Source organism: Leuciscus leuciscus, assembly GCF_965113295.1.
Source record: "Leuciscus leuciscus genome assembly, chromosome: 7".
NCBI classification, from domain to species: domain Eukaryota; kingdom Metazoa; phylum Chordata; class Actinopteri; order Cypriniformes; family Leuciscidae; genus Leuciscus; species Leuciscus leuciscus.
The window spans coordinates 40,549,045-40,571,429 of record NC_138731.1 but is presented as its reverse complement, the minus strand read 5'-3'; the positions used below and the strand labels follow the sequence as shown (position 1 = coordinate 40,571,429).

Genomic DNA, 22,385 nt, shown 5'->3' with positions numbered 1-22,385 from the left:
TTAGCAATAAAGTAGTGTATATGACTATATGTCAAGTCTTCTGAAGCCATCAATAGCTTTGTGTGTAGAGCAGAATTAAATTTAAGTTATTCACTGAAAACCTTCCCCGTCACTGTAGCTTTTAAATGTCATTTATCCTTCAAATGATGTAATGATGTCTTGTTTTATTGGCATCAGACTGAGCACAGTGCAAGATATTAAATCTGAATGTATACACAAGGTCTAGTGAGTAGCCTTCAAAAGTCTTTTTAGCCTTCAAAATTCGAATCGAAATGAGTTAATAATGACACTAACGTTGCGGCATTGAATCAACATTGAACAGACTTGAGTTGGATAATGACTCTATTGGACAGAGCTGCTTATAGCTGAATTGAACCTGTTTCAAGGCTGATTATCTTTTCAACATTGGCTAAGTTATTGAACTGAATCGAAACAACACTAATTGAGCTGAATAATGACGCTATTATCTTCTTGTATTCCTGAATTTGTTTTCCTAATTGATGAATTTTACAACATGAACACTGTGTTTTTCCTGTTTATTACTGTGAAGCGGCTTTGAAACAATCTGCATTGTAAAAAGCACCATATACATAAAGGTGACCAGTTAATTTAGCCTAATTGTTGGCTGTTTACGGTTGTCAAATGAAACTTGTCAAACTTGCTGCATTAATGTAGAATGTTCGCCTGTATCTGTATTTTAGAATTGCTTTGAACGTGGCTTGGATTTTCTGAACTTTCAGATTTAAATATTAATAGCTCAGTTTGTTGTCAGTGTTGTTTAAATGAGTCTCAGGTCTGGTGTTGGAGTCATTGTGGTCTCCCAGCGAGGACACTCTGCTTTGATCCGGGTCTCTGAGTGGCATGTTCTCAGAGCTTCTCTTTTTGCTGTAACAAATGCGGCTGACAGGATGACAAAGCTGCTGTTAAATGCTGAACAATAGCCGTCCCCCTGTGGCACAGACCAGCGCGGCGTGTGGCTTTCTATTGTGTAGATGCGCATCTCACCAGACCTGTCAAGAACAGGTCCTGGTCATATTTCACCCTAAAATAATTCAAACAAATATAGACATTTTCTGAAATAACATGCAGCCAAATTTTTATTTTATTTTATTTTATTTTATTTTATTTTATTTTATTTTATTTTATTTTATTTTATTTTATTTTATTTTATTTTATTTTATTTTTTATTTTATTTTTTTATATAAAAAAAAAATATATATATATATATATATATATATAATTTATGTATTTTAATAGATCTCACATTTTTATCGTGAGATTATTTTCTTAAAATTTTTTTTAATAAAAACATTTGTACACATTGCAGTAATGAGAATGTGAGTTATAAATATTTATAATCATCATTAAAATAAAACAGTACAGAAACTCTTAATGGTCTTAAAATGGTAATTGTCTTTATGCAAAATAAATATTTTTTTTCTCCTTTTGAACATAGGGTGAAATGTGACCTCTACATGTTTTAGTGAGATTCATTCTTGTTCAAACACAGATTTTTCTCCATTGACCAGACATAACCTGATGACCCTTAGGTCAAGACAGGCAGTTGTGACCTCAAATGTCAAACACCAGACTCTTTAGTGTTGGTTATTTATGATACGCCAACTCAACTCATTTGTTTATGACATCAACGGTTAGATAAACTTTGGCTTTTCAATGTTTGAAATACAGGTACATGTTATTACAAATTCTCAGTTGGCAAAACTCTGATGATAATCTAGTACTGAAAAGCGTTATTATGCCATCTGTGCACACCCACGCAACATTTATAGTTCTGTTTGTTCCCCTTTCGTCCATTGTACCTCAATCGTGGGAAAGAATGCACACTTTGTATTTTTGGCACGTTTGCAGATGCAATTTGAACTAATTTGGCTCAAATTGAGGGGAAAAAGAAATAATGCTGTTGTGAACACATTGAGTGTATTTATCATTATTTAGAGATAGCGAGAGGGGGAAATAGATGGTCTCATTTTCTCATGACTGCATCCCTCATAACAAATGTGTTTTATTCCCCATAATCCATTTGAGCTTTTGCATATTCTTCTCCTTTATCAGTCCCCAGAATGCTCCTTTTTGATAGCCAGAATGCTCTAAAGTGCATAACCCTTCAGTTAATAATTGGGAAGCTCTTGATGATCAGAAACCTACTGTACAGTATTTGATCTTCATGCAGCTCTCTGCAGATTTCTTTGCATGTACCGTAGTAAAACTATCAGCTGATTGAGCTTAAAAACCTGCGATGACTCCGATGTGAAAGAAGCAGGTTTGCTGTCACTCAACATGGCTAATTAATTTACCATTTCGTTAGTCCCCGACTAAGCTGTCTGATCGCTGCAAACCCCGTTTGAAGTTCATGGCTGTTTTTAAGAGAAAGTTACTATTTCTTCCAGTGAGAAATAAGACTTATTGGCAGGCCCACACTGAATCTGCATCAGGAAAACTCCACAGAAAGCTCTTCAGAACTGAAGCTCCCCTTATTCATAAAGTTATACATATCCTACTGTATGCCCTCTAAATGTATTGTTGTCTTATATGATTTTCAATTAAGTAAGTTGACTATGCTTACCAATAATGGTGCTTTATACTAGATTTTTGTTACACATTTTAATTAAAATCTTAGACCCCATACTTTTGTATGTGGAAGTGATCCATCTTAACTTGTTGAAGTGAACCACTATTTCTAATTACTAGTTAATTAATAAATAAATCACTTAGAGTTTCTACATTAGCTGTGGACAGACACATTCCTCACGCAATTAAAAAACAAAAATAATTGTGCCGTGTTTAACATTTCACAGAACTCTGCTTAGAAAATGCAAAAATAGCTGCCTGGGCCTAGTTATTGGTAAGTTTGGCTGTGTTCACACTTGAAAGGTTTGGTTCGATTAAAAATAACTATGGTGCGTATGCTCTGTAAGTGCGGCTCATTTGAATAAGTGTGCCACCCGAACCCTGGTGCGCACCAAACAAGCGGACCGAGACCCATCTTTTTTTTTGTGGTGCGGTTCAAATATGAACGCAACACGGAGCAAAGACATCTAAACAATCCAAAAACATGACGTGATGTTTCAAACATACCTGGTTCTTCTCAGGAGCTACATTGCCCATCACAGTTAAGTAAAGGTGTCGGAAACATCATCTCCTCGCAGCAGATCTTCGTTTGTGTGCAACCGAGGAGTTCCTGGAGCTGTTTTGACTCCTTTACACATTTTAAAATGTCTCCACGAGTTCTCAGCTGGTAAAAATCCGATCGAGAATACCGTTTAGCCCAGCACACAGCATTGTTCTGAATGCTCGGTAAGTCCTGTTGCAAGATATACGCCATAAAAGCCTTTTTTTTGTGTGTGTGTGTCTCTTCGTTCTAAGCAAACTAGCACTAAATGTGTTATTTTGTTTTTGGTCCAGATCATGAAAAACCCAAGAGAAATGAACTACAAGTGTGAACACACCCTTATGGCTGATTTTTTATAGTAATAATGGTTTTATATATTAACCAGACTTGCAAAAAATTAATAAAAATCTTTCTCTGCTTTGTCTACGTTTGATCTCCAGGTAATCATAGTCGAAAGAGATACTAGCAGCTTGGTTGAGCTCGGAGCAGTTTTCTCCAGCATTCCTCCTGTTGGCTTCAGCTGTGATTTAGAGGCTCCTCGAGCTCCTCTGTAACTGCAGTTTCAACATTTCCCGCTTACACATAGAGAGGCAGATGGGTTCAGATCCACAGCTCTCTAACACTGTCCGCTGTGGAATTCAATGTGATAAATGTGCGTTTAAAAAACGCACTGTTATTGAAGTTCAAGGATCATTTGATCTCATGGATGGAAGATGTATTTAGTGTCGCCTTGGATTCCACCAGATAAATAAATCAGCATCTCTGCCGTTAGAGAGTTTGGCCAGCCGTCGAACAATGAGATCAACACACGATCCTCAGCATTCCTCCTAGAAAAGCTGCATCCCATGTTCAAATATACCAGCGAAATTATGCAAAATGCATAAATGGAAATTACAGCGATGGAGGTAAATGACAGGAGAACTCGCTCGTAAATTTGAGAGTGTTTTTTGGAGTGCTGTTAAGCTTGTTTACATTCTTGTGCCATGTTTTAGCATCATACCTAGAGATCTTCACCACAAATTCATACCGTGACAAAACAAAACTTTTTTTCAGGATTGATGGAAATTGTTTTTTGTTTTTTAAAGAAGCTTTTTTCTTAGAATTTTTTGAAATCTTATCAAGGGCACTTATTTCCACATAACATACTATTTACAGTTTTTGTGACAACCCATCGTGTGAGGTTCTGCAGATGTTTGAGTTATGACCAGACTCATGTGGAATCTGCACTTGCAGAACTTTCTGCACAATTTAGTGTATTTGCTCAATCAAACATCATTACATTTGATTTATATTGACCATCCTGCGCTTTTAGATCAACCACAGATGTAGATATAGTAAAAAATGCCTGGGATTAACGCACACTATTGTTCAAAAGTTTGCTAACACGTATCAAAATAAATTAAAAGAAAACTAGCATTGGGTATTTGTTGCTTTTTCTTGTTATACCGAACTCATATCGAACCGTGACCCCAAAACCGGAGTACGTAGCAAACCATGACTTCTGTCTACTCTTACACCCCTAGTGTGAATATTTGTCATTTATAAATACAATTTTTACAACAACAAAAAAAAAAAAGTAAAAAAATCAATCACAGAGTACTGCATTCTCTCAGGCCCTTGTTTGTTTTGTCTGTTTATTATATATTTTGGCTAATTTGATTATATTTCATCTACATTTAAGAATCTATTGACATTAATTTTGCAGAATTCTGTAGATTTTGCCCCAAAATCTGGGCCTGATCATGCCTCTGTTATCCTACCATCACATACACCTAGTTACTTTTCCATTCCGCTTTACGATCCTCAGACAGATAGACTTTCCCGTAATCCTTGTTGACTGCCATGTTAAAAGAGCCACTGTTTTCGAACGGAACCAGAGCAAATGCATTCAAGATGTCCACATTCTCCAGGGTTGTTCAATTACAGTGCCAGCGAACATGAAATCTGACAAGATAGCCAAAATGTAACCAACATGGGGCTGTTTAGATTGGGGCCCAGCTTTTCACGAGGTCACAGCAAATTAGCAGCGATCTTTAAGAGGTTTTCAGGCATTAGCAAGTTGAAGTCTGTCTCCGCCAAATGGTTGGAGGCTGCGAAGGTTGGGAGGAGATGCTGACGGAGGCAGAAACAAGCGCCATGGCATTCCTGCGCGGAAGCCGAGGCTCTGGGACTGATTTAAGACCCCTGCAGCATCTTCTCAGCCTGCAGATTTAAACGGATGAATGCGTTGGCTCTGCGGAAACAAAGCTCCGCCGCTTGCTTGGGTTGTTTATCACTGCAGGTTGGCGGGTGGCACGTTCTGCACGCTGGGGCTGATGGAGCACCCGTCATGAAGATTGGGATCACACGAGTCGGAAAAAGTACACGGCCGGTTGCAACAAACCACTTAAGATAAGGAATCCCATCATAAATGAATAATCAGTAAGGGTTTTCCTAATCTGAGGAGTTCGTTGCAACCAGCTGCAGATGACAAAGATGTGTCAGAAAGACCGAAATCTTCACTTTAAATACAAATAAGTCAATTAGTATGTGACAATTCAGATGAATTGGGTTTTATTTGTGTTTGCAATGTTTCAAGTAGTAGTAACGGTCGCCGTGTCAACAAAACATATTAGTCGTTATAATGCCATTGGTCAGATATTACACACACACACACACACACACACACACACACACACACACACACACACACACACACACACACACACACACACACACACACACACACACACACACACACATATACACGTATATATTGTATAGGGTTAGGGATAGGAGTTGTATAGGAGTTGTCAGGGCAATCATCCACAGCCTCAAATATATCAGTCTGTCAAAACTGCACAAAAATTTGCGGTTTCATCACTTCAACAAAAGTAATACATTAGTGAAATGTAGTAAACTGTAAGCAGTTTCTGATGCCAAATGATTTGGCACCTGCTGTTACATTACTGATGTTGGCAATAAAAGGGTGTACAGTAATGGCATCTTTGGCTTGTATTCTGCTGCTCTAATGAATTGGCCGTTTGGAATGAGTTGGTGTGGTTGTGCGATGCATTAAGCAGGCATTCAGAGAGAAAGGACAGTGGTTGAGGGGCTCTCAGATGGATGGAGATCACTTTTCACAGCAGCTTTAGCAGAGTTGGCACACCGTAGACCTGCTAAGAGGCCCACAGGAAGTCACTTGGGGCAGAATTAGTTAAAACATCCTGCCTTTGGGCCACTTTCACACACTGGGGCTTCTATTCTGACTAAAAGAGGTCGCAGTGATTAAAAACTCAAAAGAAGTTATGAGGAACTATAATGTTCAGTGGCTATCATTTATTCACTTACTGAAGTTCCAGACCATGTGATATTAAACAGCATCGTTCAGACAAACCATAATTGCGTGCATTAACGGGACATTTTTGTCCTTGATAAAAACCAATAGGGTTTTTTGAAGGGACATTGGAAGCCACTAATAAGGAGTCGCATGGAATTTGCTCCACAGAGCTCTGCAGATTTATACATCTCTGACCCCATTCATGTTTGTTTATTAAATATTTTGGTTAATTAGTTAATACTTTCAGTTGATGATAAGAGTGTAGTACTCTGGCTCTCTGATTTCCATCGATTTTCTTCAAAAAGTCAGTCCAAAAAACATGATAAAAGTCTGCAGGTTCCGTGCGAGCCAAATGCCGCCTTGTTCATTCTGCAGTGAGCATTCAACTGATTCTAGATTGTGGTGTTTGTCTGATTGGAAATTCACAGAAGTCGGCAGCAGTTGACCACTGGATTTAGTGATCGAGGCAAATCAATCTGACCAAACCCCGTACGGATGAGGGTCTGTGGTGCGCGCAAGTACCAGTGTGGCAAGTTCAGCCAGAAATATGTCTGGATGGTGACTTAATGATTGCTGCATTTAAAAATTTCAGTGCAATCATGTGGCTCTTTTTCCTCACAAAAGCAGGGTTTTAAAAAACCCACCATCGCTGTTGGAGACACGGGATGGCAGGAAACATGGCCGCTCACGCTCCCGTTTGAGGCTTTTTTCAGCTTTGAGGTTCAGCTTTGTGGCTTGCATGGAGTATTGTCCCCAATAATTACTATAACATGCCAGTCCTCCAGTCTGATGTGTTTCTCTTCCTCATATCCTGCCAAGATTGTGATGTCACCGTGGACCAACTGACTTTAAACACACACACTTTCTGAGCACATAAGAATATCATATAATGACCAGAGTGGAATCAACTATGACAGATTGATATATTTTGCTAAAATTGTTGGCTAATGGTTATTTCATTTACTTGTTTTTGAGCAAATGCGTCAGATGGATGTTTTTGTCTGTAAAGCATTGAATGCATCATGTTTTTAAGTTTTAGAGATGTTCTGTTCCATTCAGTTGTGCTCTGTTCTGGTTTTAACAGATTGGCTTTTCGATGGTCCGCTTTAGACATTCCACAAACTATAAGTAACTTTGCAACTACATGTCAGCTAACTCTTATTAGAGTATTAGTAGACTGTTAGGTTAGGATTGCAGTTGTTAGGGTTCGGGTTAGTAGAGTAAGTTGGCATGAAGTTACTTATAGTTAGTAGAATGTCTAAATTGGACCATTGAAATAAAGTTTTACCGTAACATGTCCTGAATGTAATTTCAAGCTGATTTTGAAAACAATATTTTTTGAATAACATGTTAAAATGACAGCCTTATTTTTTATTTTTACTATTTGTGCAAATAACTTTTTTTATTGGTATTTGCACCAATATTTACTGAAGGGAACAGGGCAGCTGTTGACTGTATCATGCATTTTAACAGCTGCAGTAAACAAAACCGCTTCACAAGTCTAGTTTTTTATCTGTTCAAAAACAATCTGTCAACTTTTCACAGTGATTTGATTTACTACAGGTAAGGAGTGTTTTTCTGCTCAACGTGAAGCCATCACTACTTTACACTACTTCACACTAGCCTACATAGAGAAAAACTGAAGTAAAAATACACCATATATATATACACATATATATGAAAGACCCATTACACAGACTCCGACCACCTTAAACTTTAAAATCGCAACAAACAATTAAACAATCTTTATTGAAATTAGTTTTGGTAAAGAAAAATCACCCACATAATATAGTAAAATAAGTTTGAAAGTATTCAATTGAGTATATTTTTATGAAATATTAAACACTGCCATTTTATTCCAAGAATGTTAACAATGTAATTTCCACCAAAGAAAGTTATTAAATTCTATACATGTGGTGAACATTGAATTGTGGGCTGGAGCAGATCCATTCTTATCAGTCGTTCCGGTCGGGTTTAGAGATTGTGTATGTTCATGAGGAAATTCCAGCGGTGGAGAACCAGTGAGTTTGTTCCTCCCAGAGCCGTCGAACACGATGTGAAATATTTTGATGGTCGTACTGATGGGAAATGGAGGCGGGGTTCATGATCTTCAGGAGTATGTGGAGGTCTTATCAGGGCTCGGTCTCCCTGTGGAATGTTTATAGAAAGCAGGCCCGTTTCAGGGGTTGCTGGCACAGAGCTGATGTGGGCTTGTTTGCTTTTGCATTTGATTTATGGGCCGGGCAGCGAAATAAAGGCAGGAAACCCAGCACTCGGCCCCACCGTTCTGCTGATATGCAACATCACGCAGCACTGAACCCAGGGATAAAACCCAGGCAATTGCCAAAAAACAACCATAATTTAGTTTTTCATGACTATTTTGTAGCCTCTCTGAACTTTAGGACTTCTTTTGTTTTGCTGTTTTTAAGACTCAAAGGGTTTGCTCTTATTTTATTTATTAAGTTAATTTTTCAAGTAATGAGTCATATTCAATGAATAGTCAGTTTGGGCTGGGGAGATAGTTTTGAAATTTTGAAAGTTACAGCATATTTTCAATATTTATTAATTACTATCACATAATATGAGGTCTTTAAAGGGATAGTTCACTTTGAAATTAAATTGTGGTATGTTTTAGCTTACCTCAAGGGCATCCAAGATGTAGGTGTCTTTTTTTCCGCAGTAGTTTCAATTTTGATATTTTTAGGTCAAACCGTTCTTGTCTGTCAGTCATATAATGCAGGTCGATGGTCACTGTCTCAAAGAGCATGCACAGAGTCCAAATTAAAACAATTCCCCATCGTCCAAATTAAACAATTCCCCATCGTAAGTACACATTGATGGCCTAAGACACGAAACGAGCGGTTTGTGTGAGAAAACGAACAGTATTTATATCGTTTTTACCTCTTGTACACAGCCACGTCCAAGTGATCTGAGAGCACGGGCGGGTATAGATATATACACTAGATGTCGCCTTGGCTATGGTTTCGTTCCAATGAACTGCCGTAGCCAAGGCGACTTCTATTGTATATATCTAAGGGTTAAATGTGCCTTATAAAGTCCTCATTATACTATATATACTCTACTTTTCTCTACATTTCAGTCTAAATCTGTATGATTCATCAGTGCACATTATTCCAAAGAAAAACATATTTGTCTTCATATTCTTTCAACAAAATGTCAACTTGCTCTGCCTCTAAAATTTATTTCTTGTGACTTTCAATCCATGCCATCTAAATGGCTCTGTTCTGAGACTTTTTCTTCATCCAGTCAGTCCCTGTTGATATAATCAAGTTGCATTCTACTTTTTTTTTTAATGTGTCCGATTATAGAAGTAAAGTGAGTTGTGAAAGCCGTTTCATGTTGTCTGCATTTGTTTGAACTTAAAGTGGATTTACGGAAATAAACCTTGGCAAAATTGTGTAAAAACATTGCTTGCTTGCTTGATGAGTCCCTAAGTAACACCCTAATTGTAGTTTTTGGATCAGTTTTTTTGGATCAGTATCTGTGCGTGTAAGAGAGAAATACATCAATTTTAGTGTTTTGGTCGAGGCACGAGAGGTGAGGATAACTCATCTGGACAGCCGTCGTCTCCTAAGGTGGAATGACTCGGGACTCCTCCTCACCTGCTTGTAAACGAGAGTTTCTCTGGCCAATAACTCATCATATCTTGTGTGTTAAATGCAGATGGCTCTTGCCTGTTTCAACCTGCCGTGTTTCACTGATAGCAAACAACCAGCTCATTCTCTGGAAGGTCAACAATCCCAATTCATGCTAATATTGAGATCATGTTTTATGTGTGGCGTAGGTTAGGAATTATGTGGAGAAGTTTTCCTGACAGTGTTGTAAACTGCTTCTTACTGTTTTAGAGCAGGATTGAGTTTCAGAAATTGCCCTTAGTTATAAGTCTCTTGTGATTAAAGATTAACCTTTTGTTTTGGCTCAGTAGTCCTTGCATTTTGTTTTTCTTTTTTTGTTGAGGAAATGACTCCGCAATTTTTCCACTCTTCCATGGCATGGCAAAGCCGGTGAATTGTAAACAGACAATACGTTATGGCTTAATATTAGCTACTCTTGGTTGTGCTGTTGCTCGTCTGAAAATGTAAGTAAATAGTGTATGTATGCAAACTTAAAGTTAGCATGGTTAACTCTTTTTACTCGTTTTTTATAAACATCCTGGTCTTATCATGCATAATTCCTCAGTGCATGCTTTAAAAACAAAACAAAATAATTGTCAAAACTTGTCCTGAACCTCTGAAATGACATCCAGTCCAGCCTCTGCTTATATTTTCGCCGATGTAGTTATGCTCAGGTTTAAAAAAACTTTAGAAATGATCCTTAAATTATGTGGTGGTGATTATGATTATTTATAAAAAATCATTATACAGTAATCATCACCAAAGTTATAGAAATCCATTATGTCTTGAAAATTTGGTGTTAAAATGCATTTTACCACATCAAGCCTCCTTAGTCAAGCAAGTATCTCTTTCTTTCTGTGTTTCTTTGGTGCCAAATGCAAATATTCCATCATCTTGGATACACATGAAGGAGCTTGTGTTTTTGAGTTCAGCATGGTTGAGTGTGGTTTCCATACACCACAACTACAATTTAATTTCCTAAAACTTATTTTGGAGGAATAGTTCAGCCAAAAATGAAATTAGCATCATGAACAAATTGAATTTTGCTCTGTTCCTAATGGCATAGCAGACTAGGAATATAGTGTCCTTGATAGAACTAGCATTTTCATTTTAAACTATCCCTTTAACTCTTTCCCCGCCGTTGATGGAATTTTCCGTCATTTACGAGACAACGCTTCTCGGCTTTCCGTGTTTTTCCACGGATCTCCGTGTAAGTAGAGAATCTCAGAAAACACAGACAGAAACAAGTGATAAAAAGCATTGCTTGTGCGCGTTGTAGTCTTTGAAATAAAAGGCTTTTTTTCTCAGCTTTTTGTTCAAAATGTTGCTTTTTTCATAAAAAATTACCTACATTAAAGTGTTGATAAAAAAAGATTGCATGAAGCTAGAATTCTTTCATTCTATATATTGCAGGTTCAGAGAAAATGATCAACAATGTTGGCGATGGCTGGCACTTGTTTTTTTTCTCCAGCACTGAATGCAGCAGGTCTCGGTTTAATCTTGTTAACGCAAGCATGCGAGGAATGCAACAGCACAATTACCGCTCATTATGTAATATTCATTTGTACACTCCAGTGTTATCAACACACATCCACTCCCCTTTCTGTCTCGTTCCCTCGCTCGCTTTGTTTCTCTTTCTTTCTCTTTCTTTTTCGCACAAAAAGTGCACTGGCTTTGCATCACCGACATGCCAGCCAAGAAGTTTGGATAGTTTTTTTTGTGTGTGTGTGTGTGTGTGTGTGTGCAACCCCCCCCCCCCCCCCATCTCTTTTTTCTTTGTTATATTTCCAAAAGTTTGGAAACCATGGAACTTATATAACTATAAAAAAAAAAGTCAAAATTGCAAGATACATACTCACAATTATGGCTTTTTCCCCCTCAGAATTGTGAGATACAAACCTGCAATTGTGAGTTATAAAGTCTAAATTGCAAGTCATTTTGCTCTGTTTATTATTATTATTATCTATGCTAGTAATTTGTTTATTATTTTCTATACAGATTCAGTCCGCTGCGAAACTACCCCAATCATCCTAGAATGATTGATTCTTATCAAATAGAGCTATTCAAATCATCTGGTGAAATTGCAGGAAAACTAAATATCGCAATGTCAGTTTTTTCTTATATCTATTCTATTTTTTTTTAAAGTGTTGCGTACCATGATATCAAGCTGGAAAGATAAATTGATTGATGAATGGTGTGCTTTAATATTCACATTCGCAAAAAATGCAGCTTTGCTTAACATTAAGTTTAGTTTACAGGTAATGAGCGTTTGCGGGATAATGTGCCTAATTGCCTAACTAAAAATAATGTCACAATGCAAAACAATCTTGTATCATTCCATATGTTTTTATTGAATTCCTCAAGTTTTTTCTTTGCTTTTAGGGTAAATGCGATCAGGACACGTTGTTATTAGGTTTCAGGACATTCATCCAATAGCAGATTGTATTTCTTTCCTTGCAGGTGAATATTGTACCAACCTGTCATGTCAATGTTTGTCTTTGGTTTTTGGATAACCACAGGATGATTGTCAGGATTATTTTTAGTGTTGCGGTTGCCCACCAGTAGACCTGCGGTTATCACCTTTTGTATGTTCACCTGCACCCATGCTGTGGTTTAAGGCCTGGCATGAACCATTTACCAGAGGTTACGCTCGGGGTAGACCTCCTCAGGATGATTTACACGACTGAACCGTGATGTGAATACCAGCAACAACCCGCTTCTGTTGCCAACATGATGAATGCAGCTCTCAGGGTGCTTGTTTTTACACATGAGGGTCCAAGGGGTTGCATGTTCATCGGTTTCATTATGTGACGTGATGACGTCCCGTTAAAGAGTGTCATTGTTTGTTGTTTGTATCGTACTAATTATTACCAAACTCGTTTAAGCTGTCTTTTGACAGTTGAGCCATTTGTTTTCTTGTTTTCTTGCATTGAGACGGGCTCCTTCAGGATTTCTAGCCACTCTTAATGTCCTCGTCTGACCCGTGTCAAAGGATCGGGGTCAGTGCTTCCGTGTAGGACTGGGTGATAAAGCTTAAAAATAATATCCGAACAGTTTTCAGCCTTTGGATATATTTTGGCATTGTTTGTTATATACTTTGCTTTGAAAAGGCTTTTTTTTTTTTTTATTCAGTCATGAATGCTTTACATGCAGAAGCAATCACATCATTACCGCATATCACAAGCTGATTGGCCTCTGCTGATCCTGCAGCCAATGAGATTGCTTGCTCAACATTTAAATAGTCTGGTTCATTGTTTGTTGTAAACTAGTCCTGCAGTTCCTCTGAAACCCTCCACCTCCCCCAGCTCCACCTGCCTAGATCTGCTACAGGATCAACATCAATCGATATAGTCCAAATACATTAACATTGCTATATTCAATAACATGCTAAAAGTATTAAGATAGATTTCATGATATGTATAATGCCCTTGCCCTTGTCTAGCGATTTCTGAAGGATCATGTGACACTGAAGACTGGAGTAACAATGCTAAAAATTCAGCTTTGCATCACAGAAATAAATTATATTTTAAAGTATATTAAAATAGAAAACCATTATTTTAAACCGTAGTAATATTTCACCATATGACACTTTTTTTTCTGTATTTTTGATCAAATAAATGCAGGCTTGATGAACTGAAACGGATGGTTCAAATTGATTCGCATAGTCAAAGTTAAAAGTAAAATTCAATCTTTTTTAATTGTTATTATATTGTTTCATACTTTACTTTTTTTTGTTGTTATGTTTAATTTGATATCGCTAACAATATAATTGTAAATAAAAGTTGCCCTTCCAAAATGACCTTTGAAAGAGAAGTCACCAGGGCTCCGTTTCAAACATTCCAGGCATCTTCAGAGACATGAAGGCATGCTGGGTCGGGCCAGGTCTCAGCGCAGACACAAGGTGTTTGTTAGTTATGGATAGCAGGTGTACGGGCTGTCATCAGCAGGTGCCTGCAGGGTGAGTTACGCCAGGTGATGGAATCCGGTCTGGAGATAGGCCAGGCCACTGGAGAAAGGCTTAGAGCAGAGCTCTGAGACGGACTGAGATTAGGGAGGGATTTCCGTTTATCACTGAAGTATTATGGAGTGGTACAGTGGTCTTATTAGGACTGGCTGGAGATAAGGATGTGTATGGTTTCCATGCAAGATCGTGTAAATGTCTGTGCCAGGCCTGGACTGTCAGTAAATTGAGACCGGCTCTGAAAAATAGTTGATGTTAGAAGAATAAGATGGGACATATTTCAGCCTGACTCAGAGCACAACAATTATAATAATAAATGTGTAGTATTTATGTGTGAATGTATATATTTGGCCTATATAATTTCTTGGATAAACATCCACACACCAAAGTAATTCAATCCTCCATGGACTTATTATCCATTGAAAATTATGGATAATAAGTCCATAATTAAGTATGGACTTATTATAAAAATAAAAAAAACTGTAAATAAAAAAATTATTTACTGAGATTCACATTGAAAGTGACAGCAAAATACCAAAGTGTACTAACAAAAATGTGAGTGTGCACACAAAAGGTAAACGAAGAGCAAACGTTTCAGTCCAACTTCAACTATCTTCAGTGCTAAAAGCTTGAACATTAGTCAACAACATTTATACATGTCAGGGCACCAGAATGATTACCTAAATCAACTGGGTGGTTTATTATTATACAATGACCACCAACATAGGTAGAGTAGTCTTACAAACATGATCCAGCATCATAAAACAACCATGACAAAAGTACAGTATATGAAAATATTTTTCATATATATATTGGAGCAGAACTTTTTCATATGTTTTGCCAGTTAGCTATATAATTTCTTACAATTTATTTGCATTATTCATTCTTCAGTTTATATCATAACTCTTCTTTGTTTTACAACTTTAAAAGTTTTAAAGTCTCAATTTATATAAATTAATACATATAGGGCTACATGATATGTTGAAATTATAGAAATATTGTGATATGCATAACGCAACGGCTTGCGATAGCTGCATGATTTTAATACTCCAAAAGATTACAAAAAGCCCAGTTGTGTTTCGACTAAACAGTTGAGAAAGAAAGTGTGCATGGAACAGTATTGGATATGTGCAGCTCTTAAAGTGACAGCAGCCTAATAAACCTGCTTCCGTCTGTGTGCTTAATGTTCATCAAACAATGAAAGACAAAGACAAATTCATTCACTGCCCTTGACTGAATAACTTTAATAATAACTGTATAACTGAATAACTGTATAGCTTTAATAAGAATCAGTATATATTTAATTCATACTGTGTAAACTAAGTACTTTTATTTTTACTTTTGATTAAAGTATTAGTTTAATTCTAACTGTTGGTAAATAACCTTGATGTTGGTCTACCTGAAAAACTAAACCCCTCTAGTTTACACTGATGTTAAAATGACACTTTAAAGTTAGTCATCAATTTAAAAAAAAAAAAAATTTTAAGACTGGTCCTAACTTTTTAAAGTCAGTTACATAAGAAGGTAGATCGGTCTAATTTGAATCAGAAAAATAAGTCAAATTATTTCTTAACATAGTGGCTAAGTTTATGCAACTGGCCACAGTTTTTTCAATGTGACTTCAGACTGTAAGCTTTACTAATGTTTTAAAAGCAGTGGATCCATGTTTGTCTAACTTATCCAAAATAACTTATCCAGCTTGCTTAAATTTATTGTTTCACTCTTATCAGTCTTCCTGTTTACAGCGGTTGATCATTTGTTTTTAGAGTGCGTTTAGATATGCTGAGACCTGTAGTGAGAAAAAAACAAGAGCTTTTCAGTGTTTATGTGCTTTACAGCTCCACATCCACAGCTGGAATAACATCTTTTATCAAGAAGTCAAATCAAACAGAAGCACTAGTCATGCTTAACATCTCATGTCACTTATTAAGGAGAAAACTTCCTGTTCACATAATGAAAGCATGAGGCTGATCATTGTTACCATGTAAACAGTCACACAGACCTTTTGCATGACTATTTAGACTCTTTATTCTAGAATTAATCTCGGTTTTTACATTCCCTGAAGAAAATTTGAATGGAACGCACCAATGCATTATGTCTTTCCCCATGCTCTTAGTGTGTTGCTAGGGTGCTTTTTGTGAGTTAATATGCCATTGCTAAATATGAGCAATATTAATAATAATGCCTTCACAAACACCACCAATAACAAGACATGTGATCTTCAGGTGCAGGACACCTGTTAAACTATAAACTCAGTTAGTTAAGGCTCAGCACCGTTTTCATGAATACTTTATCAATGACAGGTCGAGGTCATTGATAAATGTGAAAGTGGCATTGGGAAACCTGATGTGCTCCGTCTGCATTAAGACGAGCAATTAAATGGAGCGAGCAAATTTAACACAAATGCCAGATGGTTGAAAATAACACACATATATTCAGCTGTCAAAACAAATGGTAAGAGCCGATGGCTTCCAGACCATGTCAAATTCCTCACTTTCATCTGAATCAAATTTTGCAAGACACGACTGAACTCTGAGAATTCATAAATAGCTGTACTTGGAATGGCACAAGTGAAATCTGACCCATGTTGCCTTGACTTGTATTTACCACATTTGTCCTCAACCAGTGAGAAATAAACCAGCGTTATGTTTGTGGGTTCCAAGCCACAGGCTTACCCGTGGTAAAATCACTGTAACGCACGGCCTCTTTTGGCTTATTGCCTTGCAACACTGCATCCCACAATGCAATGTGCTTGAGTTGACCTTCCAATTGTAGTGTGGTGAATGATCTGGTAATACTAGCCATGATATCTTCTCGACTTATTATTTGAGTTGAATACATTTTTACATGCACACACAAAAAAAGTCAAATTACCTTTAATGAATACATGATATTAATTTATTTAAAGAAATAACTTGACAGTATATGAAGCTAAAAAAACACCAAGTCATGCTTTGTGGAAAGAGTGAATTTATTCATAAATGTGTGTTTTTCATTTCTACTTAGAAATGAGTCTGATTTATATTTGCGTTGTCTTTTGTATTGACTCATTATTCATATTTGAATTGGAATGGTTTAGTCATAGACTGACTAGACAGCTGCCTGTGCTTTTAGACAGCTGTGGAGAAGGCTTCGTGTTTGTGCACAACTCCAGTTCCTCACGTCCAATTTTGCCTGGAATCAGTTTTTCTTAATGCTCTAGTAGAAGCAGAGCCAGAAATGATGGTCCGCCATCCTGTTTGCGAAGCACAGAGCTCATTTGTTCATGGGAGGCGGGATATTAGTTGTGGCAGTGGTCTGAGCAGCAATCCTATTATAATGGACTTCAGCAGATTGTGAGTTCCGACAAAGCAAATCACCTTTAAACATCAGTGACTTTCCAATCCTGTTTATGAAATGGTGAAAATGAGGTTAGCGCTCGCGTTGCCTGTGTTTGCCTGTTTCTTAAACATGAACCAGTGATATTTCAATCTGTTTGTGACTGATTGACAGACTTATTTTAGTATTATACTATAGTATAAATGTTTTGGATTAACTTTTATGTATATTATTTTCAGTTATTGTTTTATCTAAATTTTTCGGGGGTTTTTTGTACGTTTTTTGTGCTTGTAATTTTTTTGTTTTTTACACTTCTGTAGCTTTAATTCACTTTTATTTCAGTTTTACAAATATACGTATTTTAAACTTACAAAAATGTATTTGTTTATATAATTTTTTGTTTAATTTAATTTAATTATTTAAAAAATAAAAAGTATTTAAAAAATAAAAATCTGTAATAGCACTACTCATTGACATTTAGTTTAGTTGTTGACATAAATATTGTTGTTGAAATAAATAATTCGGGATTAGGAATGTCAATTGCCACAGAAAAGGATTTTGAATTGTCCATTAGTTGTTTTAAATTAATTGTGTCATTGTTACAAAATGATGAACTATTCGCCTTGGCAATTAACTGAAATAAATAAGATGAAGTACTAAAACATATATATATATATATAAGCTCACTGATGTATTTAAAATGTTAAAATAAAAACTAAATCAACATTTTAATCAAAATAATTAGTATGTTAATAATAATAAATTAAGATTGGGATGGAGCTGCATATAAACAGTGAGTTTCCCATGTCTGTTTTATGTTAAAATTGCCAGTGTTTTGTGGCCGTATGTTTGAAATCAAAATGTACTTTCTTCATAATTCACAATAATGTTCCTTACTGAGCACAATTCATCCGTGCATGTTTTTCCAAATGAAAGCGAAATGTTTATCTTAGTAACCTTTTATCCAAATAGAATAAGTTGCACCACCAGTGTCATGAATTCTTCTTTAGTGTCTGTTTTTCAATCCCCCACTTTTCACAACCCCAACAATTATAAAATAAAGCCAGTCCTGCATTTTTTTCTTGTTGAATGTCCCTTTTCCCTTGGAAATATGTCATATTACAGTAGTAAAATGTGTCAACATGTTATGTAGACTTTAAAGTCCCAGATTTTGGCCTGACGTGTGTGTTCTCTGTGTGTTGCAGGTATCCTCCTCCTGCGTTCCTGTCGCCAACTATGAACTGGTAAGAACTGCTGTGGTTGTTTTGATGACCCGTTTTTGATCGTTTCCTAGAACAGTCGTCTCTCGGAATCTGCTCTGTTAATCAGATTGATGATAAAGAGATATTTTTGCCTATTTTGGAGGCCAGAACGTATCATCCCACAACCATTAATATTTATAAGGAGGAAATAAAAGCTTGGGGTCTTCGGTTCAGATCTCTCCCAAGACCTAAATAAGCCAGGGGGGAATAACAAAGCATGAGCGATAGCATAGTGAACATTCCTTTTTTGGTTTGAATTGTGTTTTTGGTCTCCAAAAGATCTCTTTCCTCCTCCTCCTCCTCCTCCTATGTACGCCTGGTGCGCAAGGCAAGCCAGAGTCCATCATTACTCTACCCGCGTTCATGAAAAAAGTCTCTTGTTGTACACAGTGTCCTCACTATGGAACAGATAGTTTTACTTGTTTTACTTTAGAGGAAAGTTTGGCTTTCATGAGTTGGACAGGGTTTGATTAATTCTCTTTCTCGTTCCCTCAATCACTTCTCAGATGAAGTATGGCGTTGTAAAGCGAGCAGTGTGAATTCAGGTATGCAGGGTCGCTGTCGGCACACGCACCAAACACACACTTGAAATCAGACAAATGAAATGATGAACAAGTGAACTATATAAGCTGATGTTCTGAAGACAAGTGTGAAAACTGAGAGGCTGGAGGACAAAATACTGATTCCTGAGACATGGGACAAAACTTGCCACATGTCTGCAAAGATACAAGTTTTTGAACCAAGGAATTATGTTGAATATGTTAAACGTTCAGTTCTTCACTTTCCATTTTCTAAAATTTTTTTTTTTTTTTGCTATCACAAATATCAACACCATCAGATATTATCTGTACTGCCATGTCAATAATGTATCAAAAATATTGACAAATTGAGGGATTTCAAGCTAATTTTTAGCTCCATTTATTGAATCATCATCACCGGAAATCTGATGGTGCTGACAAAAGATTTATATTGAACATCCTTTAAAGATGCATATATTTCTACATTGAATTTAATATTATAATCTGTTAGTATATTATATATAATATTCAAATATAGAATTATTTATTTTAAACTATCTTTAATTTTATTTTTAATATTGTAGTATTATTAATATAATTAACATACATGTAAAAGAAATACATATATTTATATATTGTTTAATTATTATTTTAATTATTAATATTTATATTTCAATATATAAGCCATACAATTAAAAATATTGTGTTGTGGACAAGTTCAAGTTTAGTCATTTGAATCACTGCCATGTCTGTATATTTTTTATTAATTATTGTTTATTTATTTTAACTTTTAGAGAGAGAGAATATATAAATATTTATTATAAATATAATATGATTTTATGTATATTAGAATTAGGACAGGTTCAGGGTAAGATGTTTTTTGTTAATAATGTGTCCATTTTGATAAAATAATAAACATAAGAAGATTAGGTAACACTTTAGTTTAGGGTCTGATTCTCACTATTAACTTGTTGCTTATTAGCATGCATAATACTAATATATTGGCTGTTTATTAGTACTTATAAAGCACATAATGGCTTATTCTGCATGACCATATTCTGAATCCCTTAATCCACCAATACCTAAACTTAACAACTGCCTTACTAACTAATAATAAGCAGTAATTAGGAGTTTGATGCAAACATTGTAGTTAATAGTGAGAATTTGACCCTAATTTGAAGTGTGACTGAATGTTATATTGTGATCATCTTTAGATTAATATCAGAGTGTAAATGTTGACAGGTAAAATTGAGAGGTGTTTTGTATGAAGTGATTGAGTGTTTCAGTGAAGGCCTGTGGCAGCTGAACTTCACTAAAGTAGATCAAATAAACTGGGATCTTAAGGACAGCAGTGGCTGTATTTATAAAGGAAACTCAGAGCAGCTGGACTCAGATCAGTCCAGAGAGAAAGTGAAAATGAAGAATGTATGCTTATGTAAGGCTTAGACCTGCAGCATGAATATCTCAAACATGAATATTTAGTGTTTTTGTTTACCTAAAGTCTGTTGAGAAAAGCTTTGTAAATTCGTCCCTCAACACACACACACACACACACACACACACACACACACACACACACACACACACACACACACACACACACACACACACACACACACACACACACACACACACACACACACACACACACACACACACACACACACACACACACACACACACACACACACAGCCTTCAGCAAGGACAAAGCTGCTGAACTCTCTGTGTTTACAATGACGCAGCTCAGTGAAGCCAAAAACAACCCTGTTTAATGGCTTTCCAGTGAATTCAGGAATATTTCTGTGGTCGGACTGAATCTCGTAGACCTGCTTTCTCCTCGCTCCATGTTTGGTAAATTCTCCTCCACTAAATGAGTTGGCTGGCTGGTGGCTAGACCTGTGATCTGAGGCCGAATAACAACGATCAAATGTCAATATGAATGTACAATTTTGGATGAAAAGGTTCACTGTAGGTGTTATGATCTAAAAAAAAAACATAACTTCACATCATCAAGATAGCTAATGTGCCAGTCTAATGATTTTATCAATGATCTGGTGGTAATTTTGACAAAAAGCAAGTTTCTCACATTTTAAGTAATTTGTTGTTTTATGATCACTGTGACATGATATGTATTCATGTGCATAAGTACGGTTGCCGAGAGAGCTCAACACGCTGCAACTTGAGAAAACATCTTTATCAGTTTCACAACACACGTGTGCTCCAAACATAGCCTGGTTAAAACCAGACCATTCTCAGTAGTAACTGAGTTATGGTCTGGCAAAGCTTCATTAATAACTCATTTCCAAATGGGGCGTCACCAACGGACGTCGCTCAAATGCCTCTGGGCAATTGGATAGACCTAAAACCAATCAGAGCGATCGTCATCGTGTAAAGCCATATGCTGCGTCCCTAAGTTACACTACGCCATAAAAGTATGTACTCTTTTTGTAAAGAAAAGGTATTTACTTTTGAATGTGTAGCAAAAAAGTAGGCAAGCTTTGGGACATACTACTTCGTCATCTTTATCGGACGGATCTGTCGCGTACATCCTGTCACGTAAACGGCCCTGTCAATCATCTTGTCACAGTTAAAATCCTCTATTAAATCTCATTTAATTTCCTACCGTTTCGGAGAGAAATGTAGTAGCACGTTCATCTGCCAGTGGGTCTTTCATGGAGACTGTCCTCATGTGTTTGCAATTTGAATATAATAATGCATTTAAAAGTTGAGTGCGCTTCACCAACGGACGTCGCTCAAATGCCTCTGGGCGCAATTGGATAGACCTAAAACCAATCAGAGCGATCGTCATCGTGTAAAGCCCGCCTCAACGTTTCTGATTGGTGCCGCGATTTCGACGGATTAGAAATGGGCTTGAATGAGCTCTTTGCCAGACTACTTGCAGAGCAAATCTAAATTTGCCGGAAGTTGTCTGGGTTTTCCCAGGCTACTCAAAACACTCACAACACATTCAAATACAGAAACGCGCTGCAAATAACACAGAACACAATGGAAATGTTTCCAGGGGAACCAAATAAGAGACGAACCGGATGTGTACAGCCGATGTACGATCAACGGCTGTCCGAATTCACTCACTCGTTTCCATTCACTCCTGCAAGTGAAATGTATTAGTGGACTAACGAAGGGAAGAGTAAATGAGGGTTTAGGGGGCGATTTCAGATTCAGCCAACATAATTACCTCATTATTTTCACCTGGGATGTTCCCATGACAACGCAGCACAGC

General features: G+C 36.7%; 1 protein-coding gene across 4 annotated transcripts in view; it reads left to right on the top strand.

Moving 5' to 3' along the window:
- tns1b (tensin 1b) overlaps positions 1-22,385 on the top strand; it is a 238,213-nt gene that overhangs the window by 121,769 nt on the left and 94,059 nt on the right. For all 4 annotated transcript variants that reach the window (XM_082174596.1, XM_082174592.1, XM_082174593.1 and 1 more), the window contains one exon: positions 18,569-18,607. In XM_082174596.1, coding sequence (XP_082030722.1) covers positions 18,569-18,607 — 39 coding nt within the window. The remainder of the gene's footprint in view (positions 1-18,568; positions 18,608-22,385) is intronic.